At 39.6% G+C, this 13507-nt stretch overlaps 1 protein-coding gene across 8 annotated transcripts in view; it reads left to right on the forward strand.

The window, feature by feature from the left end:
• Positions 1-13507, forward strand: part of LOC122844678 (rap guanine nucleotide exchange factor 6-like) — a 129722-nt gene that overhangs the window by 60041 nt on the left and 56174 nt on the right. Inside the window, exon 1 of one of the 8 annotated variants that reach the window (XM_044140378.1) lies at positions 412-802. The exons of the other annotated variants lie outside the window; for them this stretch is intronic. Coding sequence (XP_043996313.1) covers positions 749-802 — 54 coding nt within the window. The 5' untranslated portion in view covers positions 412-748. Of the gene's footprint in view, positions 1-411; positions 803-13507 lie in introns of those variants that run through there. 8 annotated transcript variants of the gene reach the window in all.

The raw sequence follows: 13507 nt of genomic DNA on the forward strand, positions 1-13507 counted from the left end.
CGCTGCTCTCGCTCGCCTCGTATGAGCCGCCTCCCCTGCCCCGTCTCTCTCTTCCCGCCCTCTCCCGCTGTACAGGTGATGTCATTCTTTTTCAGCTGGATTCCCCTCCCTTCCCCTGCCTCTCCCAGCTCCCACTCTCTCCTCCGCTTCCCATTAGCGGCTGACTCTTCTCCGTGCAGCATCCGTCCGCGTTGGCTTCTCTCTCCAAGGCTGGGGAGGGGGAGGAGGAACACCGGCGTGAGGTTAGCCACTGGATGGTTGGAGCTGGGGTTCACCTGAGCGGGATCGCTGGGATCGCTGGTATCTGGCATGGAGCTGCACGCCGCCGCTCACCTTTCCATCGCTGGAGCTTTATAGAGTTGCAAAGAGACGGAGAAAGGAGTTTGTCAGATGCAGATGATTTGCGCCTTGTGGACTTGAACCCTGAGATGAAGTTTTTTCCATCTTCTTGCCGGATCTTTAGCAGGACAAAACTGACTAAATAGCCTTTTGATAAAAGTTTGCCAGGCTTAACAAATCTGTGTTTTCTTACTGCAACTTTCTTGCTTAAGTAGGAGCTTGCAAACTTTGGTTGAACTGCCTAATTAATACAGACATCTTGTTTTAAACGCATCTGGACGGTTCTGTTGCAGCAGAAAGGGTGGCGTCAGCCGTCCCCCTCTTCTCTTACTTATTTATTTCTTTCCTCATCCTTTCGGCGAATAAGAGGGGAAACTTCCCCCTCTCCGGCTCCCTCCTGCTCGTGGAAATGGCTTTCCTGGTCCGTTGCTATGCCAACTGCTTGCAGCCGTGGTCCTCCAAAGTAAGCGATGTCGTAATCCCTTTTCTGGCCCGTTCCTCCGGCGTGTGCGCCGCTGATAGGGGGGATCGGAGATGAAGATCTCAATTAATTAGCATGTTACACGGATACATGCTGTCTGTCTAGAAATGCATGACTGCTCCGCTTTGCATTTGATTTTGAAACATGTTGGAGGGGGTTTGGTGGGCTGAGAGATGCACCAATCAAACCGAAATGTCGGAATTGACCAATTTTTCTGATTGATGATTGAAAAATTGGCTCCAAAAAGCAACAGAAATGTTTTTTCTGTGCATTAAGTGCATTAAATTCCCACTATTTTCAGATAAGAATTATTTAGAAACTGGCTGCTGCCTTGATTCTGTAGCCTGTTGCATTTCACTTATTCCTCTTTTCTAATTTTGGAATCAGTCAAAATTTTTAATCTGGAAAACTGATTGGTGGATCTCTAAAATAAATCATTTTTTAGGAGGGGATGTGCATTAAAAAGCATTTTTCTCAGTGTTTGTTTATAAATCCAGTCATTGAGTAGCTGGGATGTTTTGGGGATTTTTTGTCTTTTTCACCAACGTCTCATTATTCTAAGCAGCTGCAGCTGCAAATCTGTTTTAAGGGTTTCCAAAAATAATATTCGGAAAGCTCACCGCTCTGTTCCTCCGGCTTTAAATTTGTCTTTTTTCCCTCTTATTAACAGTACAGGGATTTAGTCTGTTTAAGCTGTGCAGATGGAGTCGCAGGCCACAGAGGAGCTGTTTGTCTGAACATTTACTCAATCTGAACTCTGATAGCTGCATTGTAGCCGAGTTTATAATTAACAATTCCTTGGCCTAGTTTCTGAAAATAATCCACCGGCGTTATCCTCTGCTGAACTTCTGATGCTGTAAGGAAAGCAGCGGCTCGTCTTTTTTATCGTCGTTGAAGCAGCTGATTTATGGGAACATGAACGCTCCGGCTGCCCTAATAGAATGAGTTTTGTGTGGATCTCTGTTGTCGGTCGCTGAGGGAGCGTCGATCTGGGCGCTGAAAGCCTCAGAGATGTTTGTCTTCAGCGTCTGGGATTCTTCTTCTGGGATCGGGACTAATTAGGTCCCTGGAGATGAAAAAGGAAGATGTTCAGTCTGAGGTGAAGCGTCGTCGTTTGGTGGCTTGTTACCTTTCATTCTTGCAACCCAAATCAGTTGGAGATGCAGTTGGACCCAAACATTATGCTTTTGAACTTATTGATTATCTATTAGAGTCAATAGATTTTGCTAGAAGTTACTGCAATAAACGATAATATTGTAATTCAAGTTCTATAATTAATGCAAGAACAGATTCTCAAACATCAGTAAACTTTAAATTCCTGTAAATATTTAACAGTGGAACTGGAAGTGTTAGTTTGAATAATACTGAGTAGTTTAGATGTTCAGTTTTTGGTAGAAAGAGAGAAAAAACAATAAATCATGAGTTTAATTTATCCTGCAATTAATTAATTTATTGCTTATTGCATCATTGAAGTAAGAGTAAAAAAGTATTTGGTAAAACGTCTACTGAGTAACTGATTACGTCATCAGGCAGACCAAAATATAAAGTTAGGTGGAAATATTTTAAGGACGAAAATGAAAACAACTTATATTAGTAACACAAAATAATAAAATCAGGCAAAATAAATTGTTTCCAAATCAGTTTCTTCTAATCCAAAACTTATAAAACTGTAACAGAAACTGCAGGTGTGTGTCTGAGTCTGGTGAATATAATACAGAAATTTTACTCCAGTAATAGTAGAGATACTTCATAATAAAATTACCCAAATAAAAGTAAAACAGCGTAATAAAATGCATTTTATCCAAAAAGTTACTGAAGTAAATGTAACTAGTTACTACCCAACTCTGTCATAAAGGTGTTGAATTAAAAAACAGAAACGTTTCCACCTTCAGATGGTTTTCATCCATTCTTCTTCATGTGCTTAAACTGCGCAGGCGGCCATGTTTACTTCCAAAAGTTAAAGTTATTTAGAGATTCCAGACGCCTGGTGCGCCTCCACCCCGTCCTGCCCTGGATTTAAACCATCAGCCAAGTGAAGCTCCCCTACCAACACACATGGCCCAATTGATATGCAACACAGACAAACTGATAATGCCAATGTTGTGCATGGATTATTGATTACTGAGAGAAGCAAAGGCAAAACCCTGAGAAATGCTAAAGATGGAGTCATGCCATTCTTCTGAACATCGAGCCAAAAACCTAAAAGGAAGGCGTTAAAAAAGCTTCTACAAACAAACCCGAAGCAAAAGTGGTTTCAGGAGGAGTTTGTTTTGTTCAGAAGACAGGAAGGAGCAGATCAGTGAGGATACAGCTGTCTAAAATAACAACAACTGCAGCCGCAGCAGCAACGGCAGGCTGGCGACAACAGCAACAGGCCCCATTATTGATGCTTAAATAATAGATGGAGATGGAGAGATGGAAAGGTAAAGGAAGGAGAGAACACGTAGAAAACGGCAGAGTGTCGGCCTGTATACAAATTGGAAAAGAAGGGAAGAACGTAAAGGAAGAAAAGATGGAAAAGGTTAGAAAAAATAAATAAAAATTCAACAGTAAATGCCAGTTTGCATTTTTCTACCACCACAGTTCCAAGTATGAGTCCAAATTTAATGGTTTACTACCTAAAACCAAGGTGTCATTATGAAATGGGACCTAAATTTAAACCTTGCACTGGAGCAGCATCTTAAAAACAGAGTTTCTCCAGTAAGTAAACTGGTGAGTGACTGGTGTCTTTACTGGTCTGCATAGAAAAATCAGACAGTGACGACTAGAAACATCCTCACAGCATTTCTAATACCTGTAAAACATAATATTTTAACATTTTATTATTCTATAAAGCGCTGGCAGAACTAAACCAACTGATCACATTTTTATCATGTTTCTCCCATTTATTTGTTTTAATGCAACTAAAAATGCCTCTGAAGAATGAGGCTTCATGTCAGAAGACAAACCCGGCTCCACTGGCCTGCATTTTCATTTCTGTCATCTGATGCCAAGTTAATTCTTCAGTAACTTTCCTCAGACATTAGAAATCAGAGAAGGAGAAAATGTGTCCTTTTTTTTTTTGTTTCCAAAACGCTTCAACCGCACATTATTAAATACAACGCGGCGTCAAATCGCCATCAACGCGCCATCAGATCGCCATCAGATCACCATCAGATCACCATCAGATCGCCATCAGATCACCATCAACGCGCCGTCGACTTGCGTCCATATAGACTTTAAATGTAAACCAGACTCTCCTGACGCCCAAACCGAACACGATTTGAGTGGAATCACTGATGCTGCAGTGTGAACGCAGCATCAGTGATTCCACTAGCCTAGCTCAGCTAGCTGTGAGAGGCTGAGCGGCTAAAGTCTTTCTCTGCCTACATCGCCCAGAATGCCTTGCATTTCTCGATCAGAGTTCAGTGGATATTGTACAAATTGAATTTTCTACCATGTTTTATAAATTGATATTATTCATGTGATGTATATATACTGTTATTGATTTATTGCCCAGCCTTACATCACCTTATATTGTATTTATACTAAAATAGCCAAATTTAACAAGACTGTCAGTCATGTAAAGTATATTTATTTAACAGTTTTCTTTGCCTCATGGTTCCCTGACGGCAGGAATGAGTTGACTGAATCGTTTTCTGTGCTCTGTGGGCTCGACCTTTGTCAGGTGAGCTTTCTGCCCCTCCCTCTTCACGTCAGACTCGGCTGCTTTCCTTCGACCTCGGCCCCACGTACTGGGAGGCAGTGGGACTGACAGGATCCACACCGAGACCGAGCCCGGTGTGGCCTCTGAGCTTAAAAAGGCAGCGAGTGCCTGAGCCGCTCAGACAACAACACAAGCAGAGAGATGTGGGATTTTGAACATGAACCACGCAGAGAGCTTTCAGCATGCCGAGGGAGTGCTGGGATATCATATGCACAGGAAGTGGGGGTGATAAGGATCAATATGGATTGCATTTAGCCAGGCCATGCTCCACTCGCCTCCCATAAGTCATAACTTACCATTCAGTCCCAACAATAACAGACACCATTACTAATTTTCTCCTTAAAACGTGTGACTCTCTCTCCTCTTGTTTGCTGTTCTCTGTTCCTTTAGCTGAGGGTTTATTATCACATATTCAAGGATTTTGCAGCCCTGTTGAAAGTTGTAAACTGAAAAATTGTGGCAAGATTTAAATGGCCTCTTGGTTAAACTTTATTTTGAGAGACAATTGCAAAAGTGGTTCAATAAAACAGGATTGCGCCCCTGCAGCTCTATCTGATCCTTTGTTGTGAGCGTGAAGCTGTCATACTTTTTAGACTGAATAAACTGAATGCACTACTCCGGTTTTTCATCCATATTCACTCTTTGTCCAGTATGCAAACATTTTATGTTTTCATAGCTGCTCTCGTGTAATAAAACTAACAAAAATGGCTTGTTTTAATATACTTTACCTAAACTTATGGAGGTTTTGGGAAAAGATGAATTGTTTCACTTCTTTTCCAATATAAATCTGCAAAATGTTGTTCTGGTACCACTACATAAAATCCACTAATCAAGTAAAAGTATAAAGTAGCCGTCCAAGACATTACTCAAGTAAGAATCCGCAACTGATCAAATTATCATTTAATATTTATAAATTACATACAAAATGTAAAGTTAAGTGGAAATTTGGTATTTTAAGGACCAAAATGACAATAATTCATATAAGGAACAAAAATATCAAGAATTTTTTTCATTGAAAAACTTCTGAAATTTGAACAGAAACTACAGGTGTGTGTCTGAGCCTGATGAGGTTTTAGTTCATAAACGGATCCATAATTTATAAACTGATCTCTGGATCTTAAATTTATTCTGGATTAGAGAGGTATAAAACTAAATGTTGATTGGTTGGTTAGTTGGTTAGTTGGTTGGTTCTCTCTCCATGTTTGATTAAAAAACTAAATGTTGGTTGGTTGGTTGGTTGGTTCTCTCTCCATGTTTGATTAAAAAACTAAATGTTGGTTGGTTGGTTCGTTGGTTGTTTCTCCATGTTTGATTATAAAACTAAATGTTGGTTGGTTGGTTAGTTGGTTGGTTGGTTAGTTGGTTGTTTCTCCATGTTTGATTATAAAACTAAATGTTGGTTGGTTGGTTAGTTGGTTCGTTGGTTAGTTGGTTGTTTCTCCATGTTTGATTATAAAACTAAATGTTGGTTGGTTGGTTGGTTGGTTGGTTGGTTGGTTGGTTGGTTGGTTGGATGGTTGGATGGTTGGATGGTTGGATGGTTGATTGGTTGGTTGGTTGGTTGGTTAGTTGGTTAGTTGGTTGGTTCTCTCTCCATGTTTGATTAAAAAACTAAATGTTGGTTGGTTGGTTGGTTGGTTCTCTCTCCATGTTTGATTAAAAAACTAAATGTTGGTTGGTTGGTTGGTTGGTTCGTTGGTTGGTTGGTTAGTTGGTTGTTTCTCCATGTTTGATTATAAAACTAAATGTTGGTTGGTTGGTTAGTTGGTTGGTTGGTTAGTTGGTTGTTTCTCCATGTTTGATTATAAAACTAAATGTTGGTTGGTTGGTTAGTTGGTTCGTTGGTTAGTTGGTTGTTTCTCCATGTTTGATTATAAAACTAAATGTTGGTTGGTTGGTTGGTTGGTTGGTTGGTTGGTTGGTTGGTTGGTTGGTTGGTTGGTTGGATGGTTGGATGGTTGATTGGTTGGTTGGTTGGTTGGTTAGTTGGTTAGTTGGTTGGTTCTCTCTCCATGTTTGGTTATAAAACTAAATGTCGTTCCAGTTGTTCCAGTAGATGGCTCTGCCCACATTTGTTCTACGGTTGTAAAGTATAAAGCTAAATGTAGCCTTCTAGCCTCACTCGCTACGTAATATATGATTCTCCAGCTGCGATAGTAAAAAAGGTTTGTACATATTACAATCGTTGTCATTAACTCATTCGTTCTGCTTATGATGCTTGAACAGTTTAACTGCTATAAATCCTCACAGTGGTTAAAATCATGCAAAATGACCAGCACTTAGTGATGCTAGCATATGTTACGCTAACTCCAGCTACAAACCCCCATCCATCCTTCAAAACACACACGCATACACTCATCCATGTGCTAATAGTCCCACCACTTAGTGCCCCCAGCCCACATTATCTCACTGCTATTGATCCACATCCTCTCGTCAACCAGAGAGCCTTTACTGGATAATTTTCAAGGGCATTTATAAATACAAGATTGGGTGGCTGGGTTGATTTCTCTGCGGCTCTTGGTGAACTGCTGAGTTAAAGAGCAGGGTAGTGAACATGTCTTGGGCCTTAAGCATTTATAGCAAAGTTTATTATTTTATGTCAAATTGGAGGTTTTTCCAAAAAAACTTTTTTTTTTTTTTTTTTTTTTTGCCAAATCCAGAAGTAGAAGAAGCTCTGAGCGTCTGGTTGAAAAAGTAAATTTTCCCTCCTGACTCTTGTTGTTGTGCCAGAATCACAGTCAGCCTCGTCTGCGCCAAACTATGTTGGCCGACAGAGCAGAAACCCGGTCCAACGCTAACAAAACCTCCCCAGGAGAACCGCAGGGTGGAGCTGGCCCTCCAGCCGCGCCGCGGGTCAGCCTGCACCGGAGCCAGGGACGCACTGCGTGAGTGCGGCTTGGTTGCGTGGAGAAGCATTGTTGATTGGGCCGCCGGGCAGGAAGCATCTGCTAGCGGAGGGAAGCCTCGAGGTGCTAAGTTTTATGTAACTCTGGTATTTTGTCTTATGTTTGTGTTGGTGTGAAGTGTCTTCCTGTATCCGGGAGACCCGACCGTGGCCCACCTTCCTCTGGGTCCCAGACAGACACCTAACAGCTTCCTGCAGCACACAGGGGACAAAAAGACAAACCAAAGCCTCGTCAATAAATCTGTCAATCGAATTTTATTTGTACAGCAACAAAGTCCAGAGTGCTTAAATCATAAAAACACAAAAATCTACGATTTCCAACTGCCGTCATCAAAATCCTCCAAATATTGGTCAATATTTCATTTATAACATTTCAAAAATATTTTCTAACCAGGCGGGGTTTTAGTCTGGATTTCAAGGAACTCAGTGTTTCGGCTGTTTTACAGTTTTCTGGAACTTTGTCCCTGATTTGTGGTGCATAGAAGCTGAAAGCTGCTTCTTCCTGTTTGGATCCGACAGATCTGGAAAGTTGATCCAGCAACAGCAGATCTTTAATAATTTTTAACAGAAGTACTTTAAAGTCTCTTCTCTGAGCTCCAGGGAGCCAGTGGAAGGACTTATGTCCACAAATAACCAAATATCTGATGAACTGAATCGATTTTTATGTGATTTGACCTTTCATCCACACGTAACCTCCGTTTTATATCACTAAAAACGATTGATAATCAAACCTCCGGCCAAAGAGAAGATTTATAACGCGGTACTGTTTGTCCATGCAGTGGAGGGAAGATGGCTGATGACGTTACGTTGGTTCAGACTATATTCACTTGTTTTTTTAATAACTGCTCTAATATGTTGAGTTGCAATGGATAAAGAGTGATTGGAGGTCAACCTCCACATTCTGGGTTTAACAGTCGTCTTGTGTTTTATTAACTTTATATTCCAACATTTAGGTATTTAGAAATAGTTCAACCTTTCTGTCTGAAGCTCCTGGCGCCATGTTGGATTCTAAACAAGAAGTGGTGGTTGTTTTGAAGGATTGTGATTGGCTGACATAAGTTTAGCTTTGCCCTACGCTGCCCCCTATGGGTGTGGCATGTTTACTACAACGGTTTGTGTGGATGAACATTTTTCTTAAAATCAGGTGTGGAAACAAAAGTTTCTGCTACATTGTTTCAAAAAGACTTGGCTTTTTAAAACATTTTTTTGTTTTTTTTTTATCTAAAAATATTGTACATTAATAAAGACGGATTAATTGAAATTACGTGTACCCAATTCAGTCAGCAGGTTAGTTTTCCTCAGTAGTTTGTGTGTCTGAAGTAAACTTGCACTTAGTGTGTAAATATAATATCAACACAGCAGTGAAATTATAACAGGGGAGATAGAAAGGAATAAAAATGCTTCTTTTTACTCCAAAAGGAGTAAAAATGTTGGTTTTGTACAAAAATGTTTAACCAAAAACAATGGTGTCATGAGATGAGAAAACATTTCCAGGTCACTGAATGTGAACACAAATCAGTTAAAACTTCAACAGCAGATTCATATATTTTCTGTCTCTTTTTGGCTATTTAATGTTTAGTTCAAACAAATTACCTTCAACTGGACTTTGGTTCCCTGGTTAGCTCATTATAACCTTTTTAAATGCAATTTGGCATCTTTTCTCCTGTTTAGACACAACATAATGTCCTTTTTTATCTTTTCTGTTCAATCTTGAGATAAATATTTTACAGGAATGGCATAAATGCACAAAATAAATCCATCCTGCTAGTTTCTCTTTCTGTCATCTAGTCCAACAGTGGTGCAAAAGTCACAGGTCCTTGGCAGCGCTGATCCAATTCAGCGTCCCGTCTGTCACAATACTGGCACTGCTTAGTGTTGAAGCTGCCAGTTAATGGCTTCTGATCCGCTCCTGAAACTCTCCAGCCCAATCTCTGCCCAGTCCAGGAACTTAACAGCCAATGATCGTCGAACCTTGCAGCTCACTCACCAACTCGTGCCAAATCACAGGATGAGTGTCCTCCTCTCAACTGAGATAAAACCGGATTTCAGGGAGTTTCTGAGCTAATTTGTTGCTATGCAAAATTCTGTCCATGCTGCTGAAAACACGTTGTTCAACTACAACAGATGAAAACAGGAATTCAGCTGCAAATATTTGTGTTGCTTCCTGAAAATGCAACATCTAGCATAAAGGGAAGTTTTGGACTCAAAGTTTTGTGCATTTATGTTCCACATTTAAACAGAACAGACCACCTACAATGGAGAGAAATATGAATTTATTAAAATCAGCTGCCAAGAACAGCAACATACATCTACTTAAAGGGAAAATACGTTTTAATCAACTATGATGGGTTTTAGTAAAGAGAAGATGTGAAGATTTAAAATGGTTTTTAAAACATCATAATATTGTTGACATCATTCGTGATAGAGGATGCCACTAATGCATAGAATAACTAATAAATTTTCAGTTAATTAATTACATTTTCTCAGTTGTTGTTAAAGCTGATGCTTGTGTTTAAAAGGTGTCACATCAAACACGTTTTACACGTCAAGCGATTTTAAATTGCTTCAAATTGCGTGAAGAAAACAGCCGTGGAGGATTCATAGGGTAGTGAAGGGTAACCCCACCCTACACTAATTATTCAATAAAATTATATAATCTACGACCAATCAAGTTGTGACTACAGAGACGGGAATAGAAACGGCTCTGCTTGGAATGTCGACTAAGTTATAACTTTTACCGTTTGAAAATATTTTTCCACTTTTGAGCTATCCAAATCCGTCCAGCAAAATGTTGAGTCACTTTACGTTCACTTTAATGTTAGCCAGACAGTTTTTGTTTTGTCAAACATTCGTTTAGAGCTGGAGAGGATTTAATTGCTTCAACTTGTGGCAAATAAATGAAACACTAATTCTATCAGACATTCGTGACATTTGAGGAAATTAGAGGTTCATTTCTTTGCTAATTCAGAATCTGAATAAACCAAAGTGTCACATTGATTTTAGGAACTACAAGAAGCCTCCTTCGTGTCACTGCACATTCGTCTTTGCAGTGCGTGTTTCTGAAGTCTGTTGCTAATTGGTGGCGCAGCAGAAACGATTAGCGATAAACGCGACACTGACGCGTTTCAGTTTGTTAAAGATTTTCAACTGAAGCAGATTTTTAGACAGTTGGGCTTGGTGGAGACAAAGTGGTGAAAATGTGTGTTTCTGTGTGTGTTAGAGATATTATTTGCATCTTGTGTGTTTGAGTCCCTCGTCTCTGAACTCCAGCCTGACTCCTCCTCTCCTTCCCTCTCTGCTCCATGTCTGTCTTTGCAGTTGTCACCTCCAATTTCAGCTTCAATTTATTACATCTCCCCTTGCTGCAGCTGGTGCACACAATCACACACATTCACACACAATCACACACAATCACACACGATCACACACACTCACACACATTCACTCACATTGCCTGGAGATATGGTCTTCTGGACTAAGGCAAAATTGGAATCTTAAGAGAATATTGTAGACCTTTTATCTTCATCTGCTGCCTCACTTTCACTTCATCCTCATTCCACCTCACACTGTCAGTCCTATTTCTTATTATTTTTCCTCTTCCTCCATGCTTTCTCACTTTTGTTCTTTTTCCTTTCTTTGTCTTTGTCTCTCACATTTATGCCAGGTGACTCTATTTTCTCTCCACCTCCATCTCTAAGCTGAGTCTGTTTAGTTCTCTTGGTTGGGGTTCAAAACTGAAGTTATTATCTTTAGACCTAAAGAGGGACGATCTAAAGTCGACCTACAGCTTCAGTTATTACAGATAGAGACTAGAAATCAGGGTGAAGTTTTAGAGCCACATAAAGATGGTTACAAAGTCGGCCTTCTTTCACCTGAAGAACATTTTCATGATTACAGGATTAATGTCTCAGCGAGATCTAGAGAAACTCATCTTTAGTTGCATTGGTTACTGCCTAAAAAAATCTGGAGATTTAAAGAACTTTGTTCAATTAAATAAGCAAAATATCCAGACGGAGATTTGAAACTTGGAACTCGGAGGGTTAAAATACTGCTAGTAGTTTATACACCACTGAATTAAAGATTAAAGATCTTCTGTTGTTATATTAACCTTCAGACCTCTCAGCTCTTCTGGTTCTGGTTCTGGTTCTGGTTCTGGTTCTGCTCTGCATCCACAAAACCAGAACCAAACTTGGAGAAGCAGCATTCTGCTTCTAAGCATCACAAATCTGGAATAAACTTCCAGAAAACTGCAAAACAGCTGAAAAGCTGAGTTCATTTCAATCTAGACTAAAAAAATGAGACATTAATCATCTGATGTGTAACTTTACAAAATCATTGACGGTGTGATCCAAGACTTTGTGTTTTTGTGTTTTTATGGTACAAAGCACTTTAAAATGCCGTGTTGCTGAAAGCTGCTACACAAATAAACCTGACTGACTGATTAAAGTTGCAACGCTGGCCTGGATTCATCAAAGTTTTCTTACTGCTGAATCTGGTCCCATTTTCAGACATCAGAGTCCCCAAGCTGTCATTTTACTCAGTTTTTAAAAAAGAAAGAGTGAACATCTCAGAAACGGAGGGAACTAATGACGGATGCAGGAGACAGAGTTAATTACCAAAAAGACGAGACGGGCCTGAAAGAGATAAATGTAAAGAAATGGAGCAGACACTTCAGAGAAGCAGCAGAAATCAGATTCAGGGACGGAGGTAAGTGGCGTATCGGAGAAAGGCAGAGACAGCAGCTGCATTGTTCCTTTCCTGCAGAGGTGCATTAGCTGAGATGTGGTTTCTGGGTACGCAGTCTGCTGTGGGAACTAAATCAACACAGAGATTTGAAGTGTATTTACCAGTGTGGACTTTGCAGAAACTTCACTGATTATTTGAAAAGAAAACAAACTCTGGCTCCAAGATCTACACATCTGCTTATACATCACGTGCTCTGCATTGCTGTTAGCGCCTTCCAGATTCCTCACCCTGAAAACGGCATCCTCACCAGGAAACATGGTGGTGGCAGCATTATGATGTGTGCATGCAGGAACACAGAATCTGCTGGGAGATTTTAGTTGTTTCCAGTTGAAAATCTGCTGCAAGACTTGATCTTAAGCTTCTGCTCACCATCTAATCTGACTGAGTTGCTGCTTTGCAAAGAAGAAAAATATAAAATCAGCCTCTTTTTGTACAAACTGGTAGAGAAATACCCAAAAAAACACAGATATAAAACTCACTTCTCCTGTTTTACCTGTAAAATATCTTCCATTTTCTCCACTAGCATTTATCTTGACTCTACTTGAAAGGTCGTGTCAGGATTGTTTGCCACTGCTGACACCTGCAGGCCAATTTTGTTGGTGTCATTTGACCCGGCCGCGACCTCAGGAGGGCGGAAAACCCAAAATTATACTCAAGTAAGACCAGAGATACTGCAACTTATTTTTACTCACGTAAAAGTAAGAAGTCCAAGAAACTACTCAAGAAATAATCAACAGATCAAAATGGAAAGTTATTAAATAAGTAACAAAAAATAACAAAATTAGGCAAAAGAAAATGTTTCCAAATCAGTTTCTTTCAATAAAAATCTTCTGAAACTTGAATGTGAATCTTTGATTAAAATATGTTTGTTCTTCATTCAGTGGGTAGAAAATCCAGAAGTCTTACTAAAGTAAGAGTAGAAATACTTCGTAATAAAATTACTCAAGTAAAAGAAAAATAAAATACTCCAAAAAGTAATTTTTTTCAGAGAAGTTACTCCAATAATGTGATTGGGCAGCATTTTTTCAATTTTAAGTTTTTTTATGACTAAATTAATTATTTCGGTATTAATGACCAAAAACCTCGTCAGTTTGAATTTTGTTAACGTAATAAATTAGACTTGGGTTCGATATGTTGCATCTTATGCTGCCTCTGTGTGTTTTTGTCTTTCTCTGTGGTTTTTATGACAGTTTCACAGCTTTGTTGCCTTTTGCATCGTCTCTAAATATTCATTGAGTTTTGTTTGTCAGGTTTTTATTTTTTATTTTGCTCGTACTTTAATTATAGTTCTCATCAAGATTCATCAGCCACATTATGGTTTAATTACTCC

Source organism: Gambusia affinis, linkage group LG15 (assembly GCF_019740435.1).
Source record: "Gambusia affinis linkage group LG15, SWU_Gaff_1.0, whole genome shotgun sequence".
Classification (NCBI taxonomy): Eukaryota; Metazoa; Chordata; class Actinopteri; order Cyprinodontiformes; family Poeciliidae; genus Gambusia; species Gambusia affinis.